Source organism: Tachypleus tridentatus, chromosome 13 (assembly GCF_004210375.1).
Source record: "Tachypleus tridentatus isolate NWPU-2018 chromosome 13, ASM421037v1, whole genome shotgun sequence".
Classification (NCBI taxonomy): domain Eukaryota; kingdom Metazoa; phylum Arthropoda; class Merostomata; order Xiphosura; family Limulidae; genus Tachypleus; species Tachypleus tridentatus.
The window spans coordinates 4,200,237-4,220,965 of record NC_134837.1 but is presented as its reverse complement, the minus strand read 5'-3'; the positions used below and the strand labels follow the sequence as shown (position 1 = coordinate 4,220,965).

The 20,729-nt window shown below is 30.7% G+C and overlaps 1 protein-coding gene across 1 annotated transcript in view; it reads right to left on the bottom strand.

Annotated features, from left to right (window-relative positions):
- Positions 1-13,327, bottom strand: part of LOC143237872 (protein O-mannosyl-transferase TMTC1-like) — a 32,350-nt gene extending 19,023 nt beyond the window's left edge. The window contains exons 1-5 of the mRNA XM_076477567.1: positions 13,171-13,327; positions 7,612-7,725; positions 5,557-5,700; positions 4,514-4,725; positions 3,702-3,837 (exon numbers count right to left, since the gene is read on the bottom strand). Coding sequence (XP_076333682.1) covers positions 3,702-3,837; positions 4,514-4,725; positions 5,557-5,700; positions 7,612-7,725; positions 13,171-13,226 — 662 coding nt within the window. The 5' untranslated portion in view covers positions 13,227-13,327. The remainder of the gene's footprint in view (positions 1-3,701; positions 3,838-4,513; positions 4,726-5,556; positions 5,701-7,611; positions 7,726-13,170) is intronic.
- Positions 13,328-20,729: the final 7,402 nt, after the last annotated feature.

The window sequence follows — 20,729 nt, the reverse complement described above, 5'->3', positions numbered from 1 at the left end:
GAACAATAAACCCTGCTATGTTGAAGAAAATGTCTGACAGAACATGGCGTCGCATAATATTATGCAGCGAGAATGAGGGACAGCACACACATACACTGGATACATAAGATATATGAATGGGTAGGGACTTACGGGCCACCCTGTAGTAAGATTAGATATATTTGTTATGATGTGTAAAGCCTTTATAAGCTGGCAAAGAAAGAATACAATTACACTGTTATAAGTAATTAGTGTTAGGCCTATTACAATTAATAATAGTCATAAAATATTAGTGTTAAGCCTATTACCATTATGCTAATCATAAGGCATTAGTGTTAGGCCTATTACAATTATTCTAGTTATAAGACATTATTGACATGCATGTTTATATTTTAAAACAATAAAGTGGAGAGAGAATGATTTATTTAGATAATATCGACATGGCTACCTTCAGAAAACTAAATATATTACAGTGTTTTACACAATGTGTATTTCTTTGTTTCTACCGCATTGTGCGATTAAAGATGTTTAACTTAAATATTTTTCTTTGTTTTCTTTAGAATATAGCGCTAATTTGAGTATGTTAGACGTTTTAAAGTAAATCATCTGTAGTTCCATATGGGGACTACATGTCTTATTTATATGCACTGTTGGGTGAGAAGTACTAGTAGACGTATTTCTCAGAAATCTGCACAACAGAGTAATTTTGTCATTCCTTGTATAATTTAACCTAAAATATGAATAAGCTAAACATCGGTGTAACAACTCGATGTAGTGTTATTTTTAAAGTAATTTATTTTCATTGTGTGAAACGTTTCCTTCTGTTAATTTGAAAACATAAATTGCTCAGAAAATGACATTCAAACAGCTTAATTACAACAGAAGACCACGAATTTAGCAAAGAAAACTCCTAGTAATAAACCTCTCCTATGGTACAGGTTTTCTTTTCTATATGCAAAATTTGTATTTTTCTGTCTTTCTCCTGGGCGATGTGTTTGATAAATTGCTGTACATTAAAATAGATTCATTGGTGCAGCGCGTGTCGGTTTTACTGTTTTTTTATAAGCTTTCATAAGCGTCAGGAAATTACTAGTAAAAAATATATAAGTCGCTGGAGTATTGATTCAGGGAAATGAAATATTGCTAATGATGGAGACGATCTAACACACAGACTCGTGACACGTACAAATGAAACGATGCAAACGTTTCTCCCTTAAAACTTTGGAATATATATTAAGGCTACGTTAAGAGAAACATCAGTAAATCGGGTTTAGGCTAATGATTTTTTTTTAGAAGTACTTGCAGTCCAGGTGCATAGTAATTTCGAATCAAGACTAGAAAAATATAAGTTGTTAAAAATCTATACGGTACAATTGTGAACATTATCGTGTGTATTTAGTAATAAATAAAAATGCAACATTTTAATAGAAGAACACCAATTAATTTAATTCTAAAAAAAATACTATTTGTACAATATTATCAATATTTTGTACAATTTTATAATATATAATTTCTTGTATTTAAAGCAATCCATAGAGGATCTTCAAATGCTTTTCTTGTTACCATTGTTTTTGTTTCGTTGGAAAACAGAGTTGTATAATTAAACATGTATAATTAACTTGTATTTTTTTAATGTTTTATGCGCAGATAGCCTAGACTTTGCGACATAAAACTCAAACCTACCCTCAAATGTTTCAGAGTAATAACTTTGCTCTTTCAAACGTCAATTCCTATTTCCCTAGGTTAATTAAATATCTTGTACGATAATAACGTTAGAAATAATATATTTTATTCCACATTTTAAACCTATAAAACAAAAGTTGGTTTACACTATTCTAGTTCCAAGAAATAAAACTTAATTTACGCCATTCTAACTCCAACAAACAAAACTTAACTTACAACATTCTAACTCTAAACGACAGCTACTAAATGTAGCTGAGAAAAAAAAACAACACCGATTTAAAGTGTGAATTTTTTTTACAGTTAAGTTCAGATAAACATTTAAATTGTTAACCCTAGTTTATTTAAACAATGAAATTGTTTAGTAGCTAAGTTAAGCCTGAATACTGATGTTTCTGTTCACTAAATCGTAACTTTTAATTAACATTAAAACTAATTTTAAAACAATATGTAACAACAGATTTTGCGGCTGTAGTATTATTATAGTGATGTTATAGATGAAAATTAGCGAACCAAAATCTTACGTGCGCAGTTTCCAATACTGAAGAGCTTTTCTTTACTTTAAAACACGTTTATTAGGTTCAAGGTGTAGTGTTTTGATGAAGTGTGTATTTGACCGTGAATAATTAGTTGAGCGATAACTAGGTCATCTTCGAATATAGCTTTTATAAACATTTTTTTTTTCAAGTAGGGTAAACTAAGACTACCATAAATCATCTCTAAGATTATGAGTTTTGTCTTCTTGCACAGTTAGTAACGCACACGTCTAATCTAATTCTAAATGTTAGCAGTCGAAATTCTATCATGCAGAATATTTTAATTAGCTTCCACAAATAAAGAGGGCGTTACTTCTCTTTTTCTTTTACGAATTCCTCTTACCCAATTATGTTAAAAGCGTAAAAATGAATTCAGTATTCTATTTTATTGAAGAAATCTTATACTTAAAAACATCTTACAGGTTTTATTTACAACATTTCCTTCAAAATCCAGCGCTCATAAACGTACTTCTACAATAATGTGATTTCTTTTTAAAACGTAATGACTTGGGCCTGGCATGGCCCAGCGCGTAAGGCGTGCGACTCGTAATCCGCGGGTTCGCGCCCGCGTCGCGCTAAACATGCTCGCCCTCCCAGCCGTGGGGCGTATAATGTGACGGTCAATCCCACTATTCATTGGTAAAAGAGTAGCCCAAGAGTTGACGGTGGGTGGTGATGACTAGCTGCCTTCCCTCTAGTCTTACACTGCTAAATTAGGGACGGCTGGCACAGATAGCCCTCGAGTAGCTTTGTGCGAAATTCCAAAACAAACGTAATGACTTTTTTCTTCAGTATATTGGCATTATGAAAAATTACGTACAACTTTGAAAAGCCAGAATTATTATACTCGTGTGAAGTGACGTTTCGATTAAATTTTTTTTATCAGGTTTCACGTCAGTCGTGAGGCTTAACTTCAGAGCTATTTTGCTAATATACATCTATACCTTGAAATCAGTTTATGTAAGAACAAACAGTCATACAACCACTTGTTAATTTATTGTTATGATTGATGAATAATGCTAGTTGCAAACTTGATTTGATTTGATATATTTTACATACTCAATCTAGATGGCGCTCCAAGGTAAAACTGTCATTAAACACAAATTAGCGCTTATGGTCAAAACCAAAAGAGAAAAATACAAGAAAAATAGTGAAATTTAATGTTAAAAGCTAATTCAGTAAAAAGCCTGCTCCTTTTTACTGTTAGTTCGATAATCTCGCAAGCTTTATAATATCACAGATTTCTTGGAGAGCGAAAGACTGCTAATGTCTTTAAAACTACCATAGTACTTTGACTCAGTGCAGCGTAAATAATAAAGTATGGGCTTAAACAATATGTAATTATGTCCATTGTGTTTTAGGAAATAAACTTATGAAAATGTTTAACTAAGAATGAATGTTTTAATATTAACAAATTATTTTGCTTATCTTTAAGTCAATATTTAATCTAATAAATGTTAGGTTCAATGGAGAAGTCAACAAAAAAGAATAAAACATATATCAAACCTTTTGTATAATTTCTCAGCATCTTCAATAAACTTTAGAGAACGGAGTGTTCTTGCAGCGTTAAGCAGCGCTACCGTGTGGTTAGGATGAATCTGAACAGCACGTCGATAGAACTCCACTGCTTCGTTTACACGCCCTGAAAATAAATGTTTATATAGTAATTCAAACATATATATAAAATAACCAAACTAGGTTATCAACTAATATCAATATACATACATATATATATATATATACGATTTTAACTCACAAACAAGTCAAAACAAAAATAACTTAAACAGAAATGCTGCTTCAATTGAAAAGATCCCAAGGTACAAGCTACAATGTGGGATTATAAAATGTACTCTAAGTTTTGTAGGTGGCTGAAAAAAAGCAGAGCCCACATAGCGGTGGAGATACACCGTCTATCAGTTTTAACCTCCATTCGCAAGTCTCACATAAGAAATAAAGAATAGCAATAGATACAGAATTATACATTATAAATTGAAATATAAACAGAAATTAGGAGAGCGATAATAAAGTTGAAAACTTACCCTTTGAAGCTGGCCTACCAGCCCCAAATATTACGGACTGAGTAAATTAATACCTCGTATATTATCGGAAGAGGTTTTAAATATGTCAGTAAAACTCTGATTTATAGCACATACCATTTGATAAAAGTAGTTCTTTACCTAGTTATCAGTAATCAAATTATTGGGTGGGTTTCCTTCTACTCTTTGTTGTGTAATTATGCAAAAATAGACGTGAGCTTCTTACTTATGGATTAAAATATCTCCTAAGTAACAAACAAACAAATCCTAGAATGTCCTTACCCAGATTCTGAATAAATACACCATAATTATTAAGAGCGTCAACATTGTCAGGACTGAGACTGAGCGCCACCAGATGGAGCTTTTCCGCTTCATTAACGTAACCAAAGACAGCATATAGAGAAGCAAGAGCCGAATATGCCTCTGCAAAGCCTGGATCGATGTCAATAGCTCTTTTTAAAAATATTTCTGCTGTTTCTTTCTTATCCTGTTTGCTGAAATCAAAACGGACGATAATAAAACTTCAAGTTCGATTAATTAAAACTTTCTCTTGACAAAAGTTGTTACAATATTAAAACCTCTTTCTAACTGTCTTAACTGATTTACGAATTATTTACATGTAAAACAAATCACATAGGTTTATTTCTTCAATGACACTGCTAAAACGTTTATAGATATAATCCACTAAAACGCTAAAACTTATCAAAGTATAGTCTATGACACTTAAAACTTCCCTAAATATAATCTATAACACTGCTTAAAATTTCCTAATTATAAGCCACGAAACTATTCAAACTTCTGTAAATGTAATCAATGCTGTTGCTATAATTTCCTAAATATAATCCATAACACTGCTAAAGCTTTCCTGAATATAATCTATGACCATACTAAAACTTTCCTAAATATAATCTATGAAACACTTAAAATACCAGGTAAACGTGATAATCTCTTGAGTAATTTCGTAACGCCGTGCAAGATTGTGTATTTGTAACGCAATGTAATGTTGTGTATTCGTAACCCAATGTAAGATTGTGTACTTGTAACGCAATGTAATGTTCTGTATTCATAACTCAATGTAAGGTCGTGGCTGTATATTGTACTGTAATTCAAGGTAGTTTTGTTACTATTAATTATATTAATTAATTATATGCACCACTTAATTTTTTAATTACCTTTTGCTTATTTCAAGAAACCCACTTGTTAACCTGAAGATGACCTAAGAAGGTCGAAACGTTGTTATGTACTTTATTTTAATTAAAGTTTTAATACCCATACCAGCCGTCTTTGTTTATGGTTAGTTGTTCTGTTATATATTAACATCGTACCTGTATAAGTTGCCAAGATTAAAGTAGGCTCTAGCGTGAAGAGGGTTAACAGAAATGGTGACTTGAAAATGGTGCTCTGCTTCTCTGGGATCGGTTAGAAGTGTCCCCAGGTTGTTGTGAGCACTGGCGTAGTCAGGCCACAAACTGGAAACGTTTGAAACAAGAATTTATCAACAGCCCTTTAAATCTTTGGTCTGATAGTTTTCTCCATAAAAACCTGAATATTTACTTCTAATAAATGTAATTATTTAATAGACAATGTGACGTATATAAAACAGTACCTTTATTATATAGGAAATAACAAAACTTGACTTTCATTGAAGTCTTTAGTATTAGTCGCTCCTCTCAGGAACAAATAAAAACACATGTTTAACAAGACTCGTGTCCACAAGGACTTTAATATACGACGTTATTCTGTCATAAAGACACTTCCTCTAAGTGAGTCGAGACTACATTTTAGACTACATAAAAGAGTTGTGGATTACTAACTTAAGCCTCGTTTACAGTTGGAAATTATTTATGATAAAGTACATTATTAAAAGGTGGACTGGAACACGGTGCACTTAACTAGAAATAAATAAAACGTTCGTGAACTCCAGTAAAGTTTTCAAGTAATGTTGCATTTGATCGAAGGTTTGGCTTTCCACCTTCTTTAATACCATTGTTCTGGGTTTACCTCTTTCATCAATACCATTGTTCCAAGTTTACCTCTTTCATCAATACCATTGTTCCAAGTTTACCTCTTTCATCAATACCATTGTTCCAAGTTTACTCTTTCATCAATACCATTGTTCCAAGTTTACCTCTTTCATCAATACCATTGTTCTAAGTTTACCTCTTTCATCAATACCATTGTTTCTGATTTTTGTCTTCATCAGTACTATTGTTTCTGATATCCACCTTCTTTAATACCATTGTTCCAAGTTTGCCTCTTTCATCAATACCATTGTTTCTGATTTTAGTCTTCATGAGTACTATTGTTTCTGATTTTTGTCTTTATCAGTACTATTGTTTCTGGTATCCACCTTCATCAGAACCATTTTTCTGGATTTACGTCTTCATCAATATCATTGTTTCGGATTTTTGTCTTCATCAGTACTATTGTTTCTGGTATTCACCTTCATCAGTACCATTGTTCTGGGTTTCCAACTTCATCAGTACCATTGTTCTGGGTTTCCACCTTCATAAGTATCATTGTTTCGGGTTTCCACCTTCATCAGTACCATTGACAGGGTTTACGTCTTCATCAGTACCATTGTTTCGAGTTTCCCCTTTCATCAATACCTTTGTTCCGGGTTTACGTCTTCACCGGGAGTATATAAAGGCGAGCAAATAAAACAACATGAAAAGTTCTCTGAAACTTATGGTCGTTGTACTTATTCATAAAAACGTTATAATCTGCGAAATTCATGCATATCTCTAATGATGGTTACTACATTTCTCTCAATGAAATAATGAATATTACATCCAGTGTAGAAAGTATAAGAATGTGGCTTGTAATAGATTATGGTTAATAATAACAATAAAAGTATATGTAATATTATTTCTCTGTTTTTAAATTCGTGCAAAGCTACATGAGGGCTGTACGCGCTAGCCATCTCTAATTTAGCAACGTAAGACTAGAGGGAGGAGAGCTAGTCATCACCACCCACCGCGAACTCTTAGGCTACTCTTTTACCAATGAATAATGGGATTGACACTAACATTATAACCACCACACGGTTGATAGATCGAGCATGTTTGGTGTGACACATGTTTGGATTACAAGTCGACTGCTTTAACCACCGGGCCATGCCTGTAATATGTATAGTACAAGAGCTATAAACCTTTCTGTGCAGCAGAACGTGCCCTAATGGATAGTGTACTATGTATCTTAATTCGAGTTCATGTGTTACGTTCGGTTACCGCAAAATCACATTCCACCCTTTAAAGTCGTGATTACTTTATTATACTGAGTGTGGAATTCCATTGTCAAGTTACACGAAAGTAGTCCATCAGTTGGCGGTGGGTGTTGTAGATTAATTTGAAAATAGGTCTAAAACAAAAACAGAATACCTGAGAGCAATCCTGTAGTGTTTAATGGCCAGCTCCGTGTTTCCCAGGTCCTTCTGTAAGTTGGCGTAGTTGTAGTGGACCTTGGCATTCTGAGGAACGCTTTCGAGCCCCGATCTACTCACGAAAAACATTTATTTTAAAACATGTGTAAAAGTTCATCCATAGCGCTCTTAAGAACCAGTGGTATCATGTAACGCGTTAAGAAAATAAAGTCCTTACCACAATCAGGAGAGATTCAATAGAAAAAGTTCGTACACTGAGATACACACTTAGTGCCTTATAAACACACATAAATACAATTCTTCAATATGGCTGTATACCAACCAATAGCTGGCATCATGTCACATATCGAAGGATACTAAATTATAGGAATTACATTTATTTATAGGAAACATTAAAAGTTAAAAAATAAGAAGGATTTAGACATGTCGGATAAAATGAGTTAAGTAACACTATGACGGTTAAATTCATTTTATAAGAATTTTGCATGACCCACGATAAGAACTCTTAAATAAACATATAATAATGTTAACATTATATTACCAGTCGTTCGATGGTGCATTTCAAAGTGCGATATATTTTATGTTTTATCTTATATTAATATTACAGTGAAAATGTTGATGTTTCTTATTCTGATTATTCTTAGGTGATTAGGAATTCCAGTAAACATTAAACTTATCGGTAAAAATATTGGAAACTATAAAACACTTAATCAATTATTGATTAAAAAGTTTATTATGTAGTCATCACACCGATTGATTTTTACTGTAACTGACATTTATTACACTATTCATAGTTCACTACATGTACAACATATTATAACTGTTCATTTATCTCTTAATAACTACTTTCACTACATAATGTCTAGATATTAAAATTACAAATAGACGATATCCTTATAACTGTTTAAATATTCAGGTTACAAATAGATGGTATCATTATAAATTCAAATATTCAGGTTACAAATAGATGATATCATTATAACTTCAAATATTCAGGTTACAAATAGATGATACCATTATAACTGCTTAAATATTCAGGTTACAATAGATGATACCATTATAACTGTTTAAATATTCAGGTTACAATAGATGATACCATTATAACTGTTTAAATATTCAGGTTACAATAGATGATACCATTATAACTGTTTAAATATTCAGGTTACAAGTAGTTGATACCATTATAACTTTTCAAATATTCAGGTTACAAATAGATGATATCATTATAACTTCAAATATTCAGGTTACAAATGGATGATATCCTTATAACTTCAAATATTCAGGTTACAAATAGATGATACCATTATAACTGTTTAAATATTCAGGTTACAAATAGATGATACCATTATAACTTTCAAATATTCAGGTTACAAATAGATGATATCATTATAACTTTTCAAATATTCAGGTTACAAATAGATGATATCATTATAACTTTTCAAATATTCAGGTTACAAATAGATGATACCATTATAACTTTTCAAGTATTCAGGTTACAAATAGATGATACCATTATAACTTTTCAAATATATAGGTCACAACAGATGATATTAGTTTAATTATTCAGGCTATCAAAGCTGATAATGTCATCTCCGTATCTCGGTTGTTTCCGGTATTGTTTGATTGAACGCCATAATCTGTTAAAATAACCGTGCACCGTATAGAACAACGGCTCGTGAACTACATTGTCTAATTCATCGAAATAAGAAGAGACTATAAAATTGTTGTCAATGGACAGCCTTAAGACCAGTTATCCGTCTTAGTTTTTAATGCGAACCAAATCTTATTGAAAACTTACATAATAAATGAAACCAACGCTTGAGAGCCCGTGTGATAAAACACTTCCTTCGTTAAGCGTGCGTGTTTTCTAGAGTTATTCACTCGGAGCTTGGAAGAGATGTTATTGATAAAAGGTGTTGTTTATAATCTATGATGCAGAAACCATATATCAAGCACAAACTTTCTCAAAATGGTCAAGGAACGAAAAACATTTTACACTGAACTAGAGCTCAATATGTTAATCAGTTGATTTTAACGCTGTAATTTCATAGACTTATCGCTGGCCCAAAAAGTAATTGCTTTTCATGCTTTCAAGATTCTGTTGGGTCTTTGATAATACATAAGTCTCTCAAAAATATAAAATAATTGTTATTGTAATAAGTAAAAGTAATTATTACTGTGTATTTTACAGAGAAAACAGTAATTTCACACTCTGTATTACTCAGTTATTTGTACTGAATTGACAAAAATAAAATTACTTAGTATTGTACAATCTCAGACCTACCACAACTGAACAGTATAAACAAGTGCCAGTAATTATACAATGTTAGACCATATCGGTACTGAATAGTATAAACACGTGCCAGTAATTATACAATGTTAGACCATATCGGTACTGAACAGTATAAACAAGTGCCAGTAATTATACAATGTTAGACTCTATCGGTACTGAATAGTATAAACACGTGCTAGTAAACACAATGCTAGTAATTATACAATGTTAGACCCTATCGATACTGAATAGTAGACCATAAAACGTGCCAGTAATTATACAATGTTAGACTCTATCGGTACTGAACGTGCTAGTAATTAACAATGTTAGACACGTGCTAGTAATTATACAATGTTAGACCATATCGGTACTGAACAGTATAAACAAGTGCCAGTAATTATATAATGTTAGACTCTATCGGTACTGAATAGTATAAATACGTGCTAGTAATTATACAATGTCAGACCATATCGGTACTGAACAGTATAAACAAGTGCCAGTAATTATACAATGTTAGACCCTATCGGTACTGAATAGTATAAACAAGTGCCAGTAATTATACAATGTTAGACCCTATCGGTACTGAATAGTATAAACACATGCGAGTAATTATACAATGTTAGACTCTATCAGAACTGGACAAAATAAACGCGTGTCAGTAATTATACAATATTAGACCCTATCGGTACTGAACAGTATAAACATGTGTCAATAATTCGAGGGTTAATTTTTTCTTTAGATATAAGAATATTTTGTATCTTTTTATATCTAGATGGAGACAGTTTTATGTTATTAATAATTGTGCATTTATTATTGGATATAATAAATGAATACATATTAAACCAATATTAACTGAATTTTTCCACATAACCTAAACTGTGTGTCACGACATGTATTCCTTTTCTGAATTTTCACCAAAATTACGGTCTCACAGACAACACTAAGAGAATTAGTCTTAATTTTTGAGACAAGCTGAATCCTGTTTTAATAAGTTTAGGTTAATTAATGTTGATAAAAAAAAATACGATGTTTCGGTAAGGTCTTACTTGAAGATAGTTTAAAATAATTTGGATAAGAAATAAGACGTTTCTGTAATACGATATAATGATAAGATCTTACTTGAAGATAGTTTAGAATGATTTTGTTAAGAAATAAGACATTTTGGTAAGGTCTTACTTGAAGATAGTTTAGAATGATTTTGTTATGAAATAAGACATTTTGGTAAGGTCTTACTTGAAGATAGTTTAGAATGATTTTGTTAAGAAATAAGACATTTTAGTAAGATCTTACTTGAAAATAGTTTAGAATGATTTTGTTAAGAAATAAGACATTTTGGTAAGGTCTTACTTGAAGATAGTTTAGAATGATTTTGTTAAGAAATAAGACATTTTGGTAAGGTCTTACTTGAAGATAGTTTAGAATGATTTTGTTAAGAAATAAGACATTTTAGTAAGATCTTACTTGAAAATAGTTTAGAATGATTTTGTTAAGAAATAAGACATTTTGGTAAGGTCTTACTTGAAGATAGTTCAGAATGATTTTGTTAAGAAATAAGACATTTTGGTAAGGTCTTACTTGAAGATAGTTTAGAATGATTTTGTTAAGAAATAAGACATTTTGGTAAGGTCTTACTTGAAGATAGTTCAGAATGATTTTGTTAAGAAATAAGACATTTTGGTAAGGTCTTACTTGAAGATAGTTTAAAATGATTTTGTTAAGAAATAAGACATTTTGGTAATGTCTTACTTGAAGATAGTTTAGAATGATTTTGTTAAGAAATACGACATTTTAGTAAGATCTTAGTTGAAGATAGTTCAGAATGATTTTGTTAAGAAATAAGACATTTTAGTAAGGTCTTACTTGAAGATAGTTTAGAATGATTTTGTTAAGAAATAAGACATTTTGGTAAGGTCTTACTTGAAGATAGTTTAGAATGATTTTGTTAAGAAATAAGACATTTTGGTAAGGTCTTACTTGAAGATAGTTTAAAATGATTTTGTTAAGAAATAAGACATTTTGGTAATGTCTTACTTGAAGATAGTTTAGAATGATTTTGTTAAGAAATAAGACATTTTAGTAAGATCTTACTTGAAAATAGTTTAGAATGATTTTGTTAAGAAATAAGACATTTTGGTAAGGTCTTACTTGAAGATAGTTCAGAATGATTTTGTTAAGAAATAAGACATTTTGGTAAGGTCTTACTTGAAGATAGTTTAGAATGATTTTGTTAAGAAATAAGACATTTTGGTAAGGTCTTACTTGAAGATAGTTCAGAATGATTTTGTTAAGAAATAAGACATTTTGGTAAGGTCTTACTTGAAGATAGTTTAAAATGATTTTGTTAAGAAATAAGACATTTTGGTAATGTCTTACTTGAAGATAGTTTAGAATGATTTTGTTAAGAAATACGACATTTTAGTAAGATCTTAGTTGAAGATAGTTCAGAATGATTTTGTTAAGAAATAAGACATTTTGGTAAGGTCTTACTTGAAGATAGTTCAGAATGATTTTGTTAAGAAATAAGACATTTTGGTAAGGTCTTACTTGAAGATAGTTTAGAATGATTTTGTTAAGAAATAAGACATTTTGGTAAGGTCTTACTTGAAGATAGTTTAGAATGATTTTGTTAAGAAATAAGACATTTTGGTTAGGTCTTACTTGAAGATAGTTTAGAATGATTTTGTTAAGAAATAAGACATTTTAGTAAGATCTTACTTGAAAATAGTTTAGAATGATTTTGTTAAGAAATAAGACATTTTGGTAAGGTCTTACTTGAAGATAGTTTAGAATGATTTTGTTAAGAAATAAGACATTTTGGTAAGGTCTTACTTGAAGATAGTTTAGAATGATTTTGTTAAGAAATACGACATTTTAGTAAGATCTTAGTTGAAGATAGTTCAGAATGATTTTGTTAAGAAATAAGACATTTTGGTAAGGTCTTACTTGAAGATAGTTCAGAATGATTTTGTTAAGAAATAAGACATTTTGGTAAGGTCTTACTTGAAGATAGTTTAGAATGATTTTGTTAAGAAATAAGACATTTTGGTAAGATCTTACTTGAAGATAGTTTAGAATGATTTTGTTAAGAAATAAGACATTTTAGTAAGATCTTACTTGAAGATAGTTTAGAATGATTTTGTTAAGAAATAAGACATTTTTGTAAGGTCTTACTTGAAGATAGTTTAGAATGATTTTGTTAAGAAATAAGACATTTTGGTAAGGTCTTACTTGAAGATGATTTAGAATGATTTTGTTAAGAAATAAGACATTTTGGTAAGGTCTTACTTGAAGATAGTTTCTCTGGATTGCCACACTGTGTTACGTCGCAGCGTCCACAACATGAAGACAGTAATCAAGATGAACGAGCTACTCCGACAAATCCATGTTGCTTTAGGACTCCAGTCTCTTAACTTTTGTAATCCATGTGTAACAAGTATATATAGACCTGCACTGTATTCCGGCAAAGTCAGGAAAACAAACAAGAAACTTCTGAAATATTTTTCAAGTCTAACACAAAAAGATGTCACAACTAACCCAACAAATGCTCAAAATAATTATTTTATTAACTAATGCATTTTCATTATATTAAACTTTTTTGTGTGTTATCTTTGAGAAACACTTTTAGGAAATAACTTTATGCATAAACGCATTGAATATATATTTTTTTAATTATGTGAATATTGTTTCATGTAATACTTTGAGCCAATCATGCTTCACCTTATGAATAAAGCATTTTAATATCGAGCTAATTATTTTTATCCTTTTGTGTATAATTTTTGAAGTCGAATCAATCATGTTTATCCTATTGAATACAGCATTTCAAGTATCCGCTCATGTTTGTTGTTTTGAACATTGCATTTTGAAACAGCCAATAATGTTTATCCTTTTACATATATCATTTTAAAACAGCCAATTATGTTTATTGTTTTGAATACAGAATTTTAAGGTAGTCAATTATGTTTATCCTTTTAAATTATAGCATTTTAAAGTAGAACCAGTCATGTTTATCCATAGCATTCTAAAATCAGTTTGCCATTGAACAATGAGTGTAAAACCATCAACTGACGAAAATATAACTTATCAGATTTATAGCAACTCTATATATGTAAAAAAAACGGCTGGTGTGCGTTTATAAATTTTTTTATCCAGAGGAGCGAACAACGTTTCGACCTTCTTCGGTCATCGTCAGGTTCACAAAAATGTTCTCAACCCAAACGAGCCGTTTTTACATATATATTTTCTCTACAAGTGGGTTTTCTCGTCATCACTGATTATAGCAACTCTATAAATAAATAGTTAAATTAATACCCAACAAACATACTTCTATTATGTACTTGTCTCTAGGAATATGCTCTGTAAAAATAATATAATATTAGCATTAAAGTATATGTTTTATTCTTATAACTACAGTGAGGATACTTATATTTAATACGGTATTGAAACAATACAATATTTAGTTACATACAGCTTGAAACTTTTACTGTTGGTGTTAATAAAGATATTTTCGTACTTTTTCTGGTTACCCAAAAACGTGAGGTTTAACGAACACAAACAAAATGTTTCTCTGTTTACGTAGGAAACATTGTGTTTTGGTACCAGTATGTTGTGAAACTTACAGACACTTAAAATATTATAACTTATAGAAACTTAACAGATTATGACTTACAGAAACCTAATGACTTATAAATACTTAGATTATAACTTACAGAAACCTAATGACTTACAGAAACCTAATGACTTACAGACACTTAATAGATTATAACTTATAGAAACATAGACTCTTAACAGATTATAACTTATAGAAACATAGACTCTTAACAGATTATAACTTATAGAAACCTAATAACTTATAGATACTTAACAGATCGTAACTTCTGTGTTACCGACTATCCGGTTAAGGATTAATTTCATAGAATCATAATGACTTGTAACTTTGTCTTACATGTTAGTTTTGAAACATGAGAAACTAGCGTTAATATAATTTATCACACATTCATTCTGTATCCACACAAAACCTAAATGTACTTGTGTTAACGTTTCGCTTCTGGATACTTGAAGTACGTTCCACAAACGTTAGTGTTAACAACTAATTAAAAACATCTGTCAGCATAGAACATATACTTCATAACAGTAGCAAGCTAAGACGAATAGACAAGTACTAATATGATAGACGAAAAAAAAATAGGATTTTACGCCACCTGTTGGTAGACTTCGAAATTCCCCTAGAATAAGGCTAAACTAAAAATGTTTGCATTTATAGCATAATTTAAACTTGTTTTTAGTATTTCAAGCTAAAGAGATACTTGAATTATCATGTGATAAAACGAATGTATAAACACACTTCTTCTTATGTAGTCTTGTCTTGAGATTAAACGATGTATAGACACACCCCTTCATATATTGTCATAAGATTAAACAAGGTATAACCATACCTTTTCTTATGTACTCTTGTCATAAGTTTAAACGATGTGTAAACACACCCTTTCTTATGTAGTCTTGTCATGAGATTAAACGATATATAAACACACCTCTTCTTACGTAGTGTTATTTAATCCTACATCTGTTTTGTTTCTAGTGGAGTTCTATTACGACAAGCTCTTTTGGTTTTATTATATTTAATTGTTAGCTAGAAGTATCGCAGAAATACAAAGAAAAATGTACATATTAATGTTGAAATACTCTATCGTCAAATATAACAATAACAAAGTTTATAGCACCTGTTACGGCTGTTTAGCAATCAATTATAAATCACAAATAATAATGGACGCAATTTCTGTGAAACGTATAAAGGTGTACAAAACAGGTGTTTACTGATAAAAGTTAAAACTAAAGCTATACAATCACAAACACAGAAGTTAATACTAAAGCTACCAATCACAAACACAGAAGTTAATACTAAAGCTACCAATCACAAACACAGAAGTTAATACTAAAGCTAACCAGTCACAAACACAGAAGTTAATACTAAAGCTACCAATCACAAACACAGAAGTTAATACTAAAGCTAACCAGTCACAAACACAGAAGTTAATACTAAAGCTACCAATCACAAACACAGAAGTTAATACTAAAGCTAACCAGTCACAAAACACAGAAGTTAATACTAAAGCTATACAATCACAAACACAGAAGTTAATACTAAAGCTACCAATCACAAACACAGAAGTTAATACTAAACCTACCAATCACAAAAACAGAAGTTAATACTAAAGCTACCCAATCACAAACACAGAAGTTAATACTAAAGCTACCAATCACAAACACAGAAGTTAACACTAAAGCTAACCAATCACAAACACAGAAGTTAATACTAAAGCTACCAATCACAAACACAGAAGTTAATACTAAACCTACCAATCACAAAACAGAAGTTAATACTAAAGCTACCCAATCACAAACACAGAAGTTAATACTAAAGCTACCAATCACAAACACAGAAGTTAACACTAAAGCTAACCAATCACAAACACAGAAGTTAATACTAAAGCTATACAATCACAAATACAGAAGTTAACACTAAAGCTAACCCATCACAAACACAGAAGTTAACACTAAAGCCACACAATCACGAACACAGAAGTTAATACTAAAGCTACCAATCACAAACACAGAAGTTAACACTAAAGCTAACCAATCACAAACACATAAGAAAAATATTGATAACTTCATTAGGATTTTCTCTAAACCAAATCAAAGATTAAAAATAGTTAGACTTATACTGAGACAATAGAATCTGTTTAACATAAAATAAAAAATAAGTAAATTACAGGTATACAGGATAAAGAAAGAAAAATTAAGACAATATGAAATATTATGGACAAAGTGCGAAACATACTGATGTTAGAAACATTAGAATATGGTGATGATCAACTTGGGTAAAATATAGAAATATAAATTAAAGAAAATTTATAAACATCATGAGCACATAAAGATTACACACAGGAAATGGAAGGAATCTGACTTGGATTTATCAGTAGAGAAAGAACTACTTTCTTATAAAGTAATCACTTTTCTACCATCACTCACTTGACAATGTTGATTTGGATTCATCAGTAGTGGTAGAACTATTTTCTTATTAAATAATCAATGTTGTACCATGACTCATCTCAGAATGTTGATTTGGATTTATCACTAGTTAGAGAACCACTTTCTTATTAAATAATCACTTTTGTAGCATCACTCACCTGAGAATTTTGACTTGGATTTATCAGTAGAGAGAGAATTATTTTATTTCTGAATACTCACTGTTCTGCCATCACTCACCTGAGAATGTTTATTTGGATTTATCAGTAGTGAGAAAAATACTTTCTTAATAAGTAATCACTGTTCTACCATGACTCATCTCAGAATGTTGATTTGGATTTATCAGTAGTTAGAGAACCACTTTCTTATTAAATAATCAATATTGTACCATCACTCACCAGAAAATGTTCTTTCGATTTCTCTGTAGTGAGAGAACTTTATTCTTATTAAATAATCACTGTTGTACCCTCACTCACCTGAGAATGTTGATTTGGATTTATCAGTAATGATAGAACTACTTTCTTATTAAATAATCAATGTTGTACCATCACTCACCTTAGGATGTTGATTTACATGTATCCGTAGTAAGAGAACTACTTTCTTATTAAATAATTATTGTTGTCCCATCATTCACTTGAAAATCTTGATTTGGATTTGTCAGTGGTGAGAAAACTACATTCTTATTAAATAATCACTGTTTTAACCTCACTCACTTGAAAATATTGATTTTGATTCATCAGTAGTGATATAACTACTTTCTTATTAAATATTCACTGTTGTACCATTACTCACTTAAGAATATTGATTTCGATTTATTTCTAATGAGAGAACTACTTTCTCATTAAATAATCATTGTTGTACCATCACTCACCTGAGAATATTGATTTGGATTTATCTTTAAAGAGAAACCTACTTGCTTATTAAATAATCACTGTAGTACCATCACTCGCCTGAGAATGTAGATTTGGATTTATCAGTAGTTAGAAAACTACTTTCTTATTAAATAACCACTGTTGTTACATTACTCACTTGAAAATGTTTATTTGGATTTATCTGCGGTGAGAAAACTACTTTCTTATTAAATAATCTCTGTTGTACCATCATTCATCTGAGAATGTTGATTTGGATTTATCACTACGTAGAGAGCTAGCTAGTTTCTTATTAAGAATTATTTTGTTTTTGAATCACCGTTGTACCATTACTCACCTGAGAATGTTGATTTGGATTTATCGTAGTGAGAGAACTACTTTCTTATTAAATAATCACTGTTGTACAAATCACTCATCTGAGAATGTTGATTTGGATTTATCCGTAGTGAGATAACTACTATCTTGTAAAATAATCACTGTTGTACTATTACTCAACTAAGAATTTTGATTTGGATTCATCAGTAGAGAGAGAAGTACTTTGTTATTAAGTAATCATTGTTGGTTGTACCATCACTCACCAGAGAATGTTGATTTGGATATATCTGAAGTGAGATAACTACTTTCTTATCAAATAATCACTTTTTTACCATAACTTACCTCAAAATGTTGTTTTGGATTTATCTGTAGTGAGAGATCTACTTTCTTATTAAATAATCACCGTTGTACCATCACTCACCTGAAAGTGTTGATTTGGATTTATCTATAGTGAGAGAACTACTTTCTTATTAAATAGTCAATATTGTACCCTCTCTCACTTGAGAATGTTGATTTGAATTCGATAGTAGGAGAAAACTACTTTCTTATTAAATAATCACTATTGTACCATCACTCAACTGAGAATGTTGAATTGGATTTGTCAGTAGAGAAAGAACTACTTTGTTATTAAGTAATCACTGTTGTACCATCACTCACTTGAGGATGTTGATTTGAATTTACCAGTAGTGAGAAAACTACTTTCTATTAAATAATCAAAGTTGTATCATCATTCACTTGAGAATGTTAATTTGGATTTATCGGTAGTGATAGAGCTACATTCTTTTTAAATAATCATTGTTGTACCAGCACATATCTGAAATATTGATTTGGATTTATCCGTAGTGAGGGAACTACTTTCTTATTAAATATTTACTGTTCTGCCATTTCTATTTTGAAAATGTTAATTTGCATTTATCAGAAGTTAGAGAACTACTTTCTTATTAAATAGTCAATGTTGTAACATCTCTCACCTGAGAATGTTGATTTGAATTCGTCAGTAGTGAGAAAACTACTTTCTTATTAAATAATCATTATTGTACCATCACTCAACTGAGAATGGTGATTCGGATTTATCAGTAGTGAGGGAATTACTTTCTTATTAAATAATCACTGTTATACCAATTACTAACCTGAGAATGTTGATTTGGATTCATAAGTAGTTAGAAAACTACTTTCTTATTGAATAATCACTGTTGTATCATCATTCACTTAAGAATGTTAATTTGGATTTATCGGTAGTGATAGAGCTACATTCTTATTAAATAATCACTGTTGTACCAGCACATATCTGAAATGTTGATTTGGATTTATCCGTAGTGAGGGAACTACTTTCTTATTAAATTATCAGTGTTATACCATCACTCACCTGAAAATGTTGATTTGGAGTTATCAGTGGTGAGAGAATTACATTCGTATCAAATAATCTCTGTTGTACCATCACTCACCTGAGAATGTTGATTTGCATTTTCTATAGTGATAAAACTACTTTGTTATTAAATAATCACTGTTCTACCATCATTCACCTGAGAATGTTGATTTGGATTTATCCGTAGTGAGAGAACTACTTTCTTATTAAATATTCACTGTTGCACCATCATTCACCTGAGAATGTTGATTTGGATTTATCTGTAGTGAGAAAACTACTTTTTTTTGAAATAAAACTGTTATATCATCACTCAACTGAGAATGTTGATTTGGATTTATCAATAGTAAAAAAAACTACTTATTAAATTATCAGTGTTATACCATCACTCACCTGAGAATGTTGATTTCGATTTATCACTACAGAGGGAGCTAGCTACTTTCTTATTAAAGAATCACCGTTGTACCATCACTCACCTGAGAAAGTTGATTTGGATTTATCACTACTGAGAGAGCCAGCTACTTTCTTATTAAATAATCACTGTTGTACCATCACTCGCCTGAGAATGTAGATTTTCATGTATCCGTAGTGAAATAACTAATTTCTGCTTAAATAATTATTGTTGTACAATCATTCACCTGAAAATGTTCATTTGGATTTATCAGAAGTGATAGAACTACTTTCTTATTAAATAATTGCTGTTGTACCATTACTCACTTCAAGATGTTCATTTGGATTTATCTGCAAAGAAAAAACTAGTTTCTTGTAAAATAGTCACCGTTGTACCATCACTCAACTGAGAATTTTGATTTGGATTCATCTGCAGTGAGAGAACGACTTTTTCATCAAATAATCACTGTTCTATCATCACCCACCTGAGAATGTTGATTTGGATTTATCATTAGAGAGAGAACTACTTTTTATTAAATATTCACTGTTGTTCCATTACTGACCTGAGAATGTTGATTTCGATTAACCTGTAGTGACAGAACTAAATTCTCATTAAATAATCATTGTTGTACCATCACTCATTGAAAATGCTGACTTGGATTTATCTTTAAAGAAAACTACTTTCTTATTAAATAATCACTGTTGTAATATCACTCACCTCAGAATGTTGATTTGGATTTGTCAGTAGTGAGAGAACTACTTTCTTATTAAATGATCACTGTTGTACCATAACCCACCTGAGAATGTTGATTTGAATTCATCAGAAGTTAGAGAACTACTTTCTTATTAAATAATCACTATTGTACCATCACTCATTTGAGAAT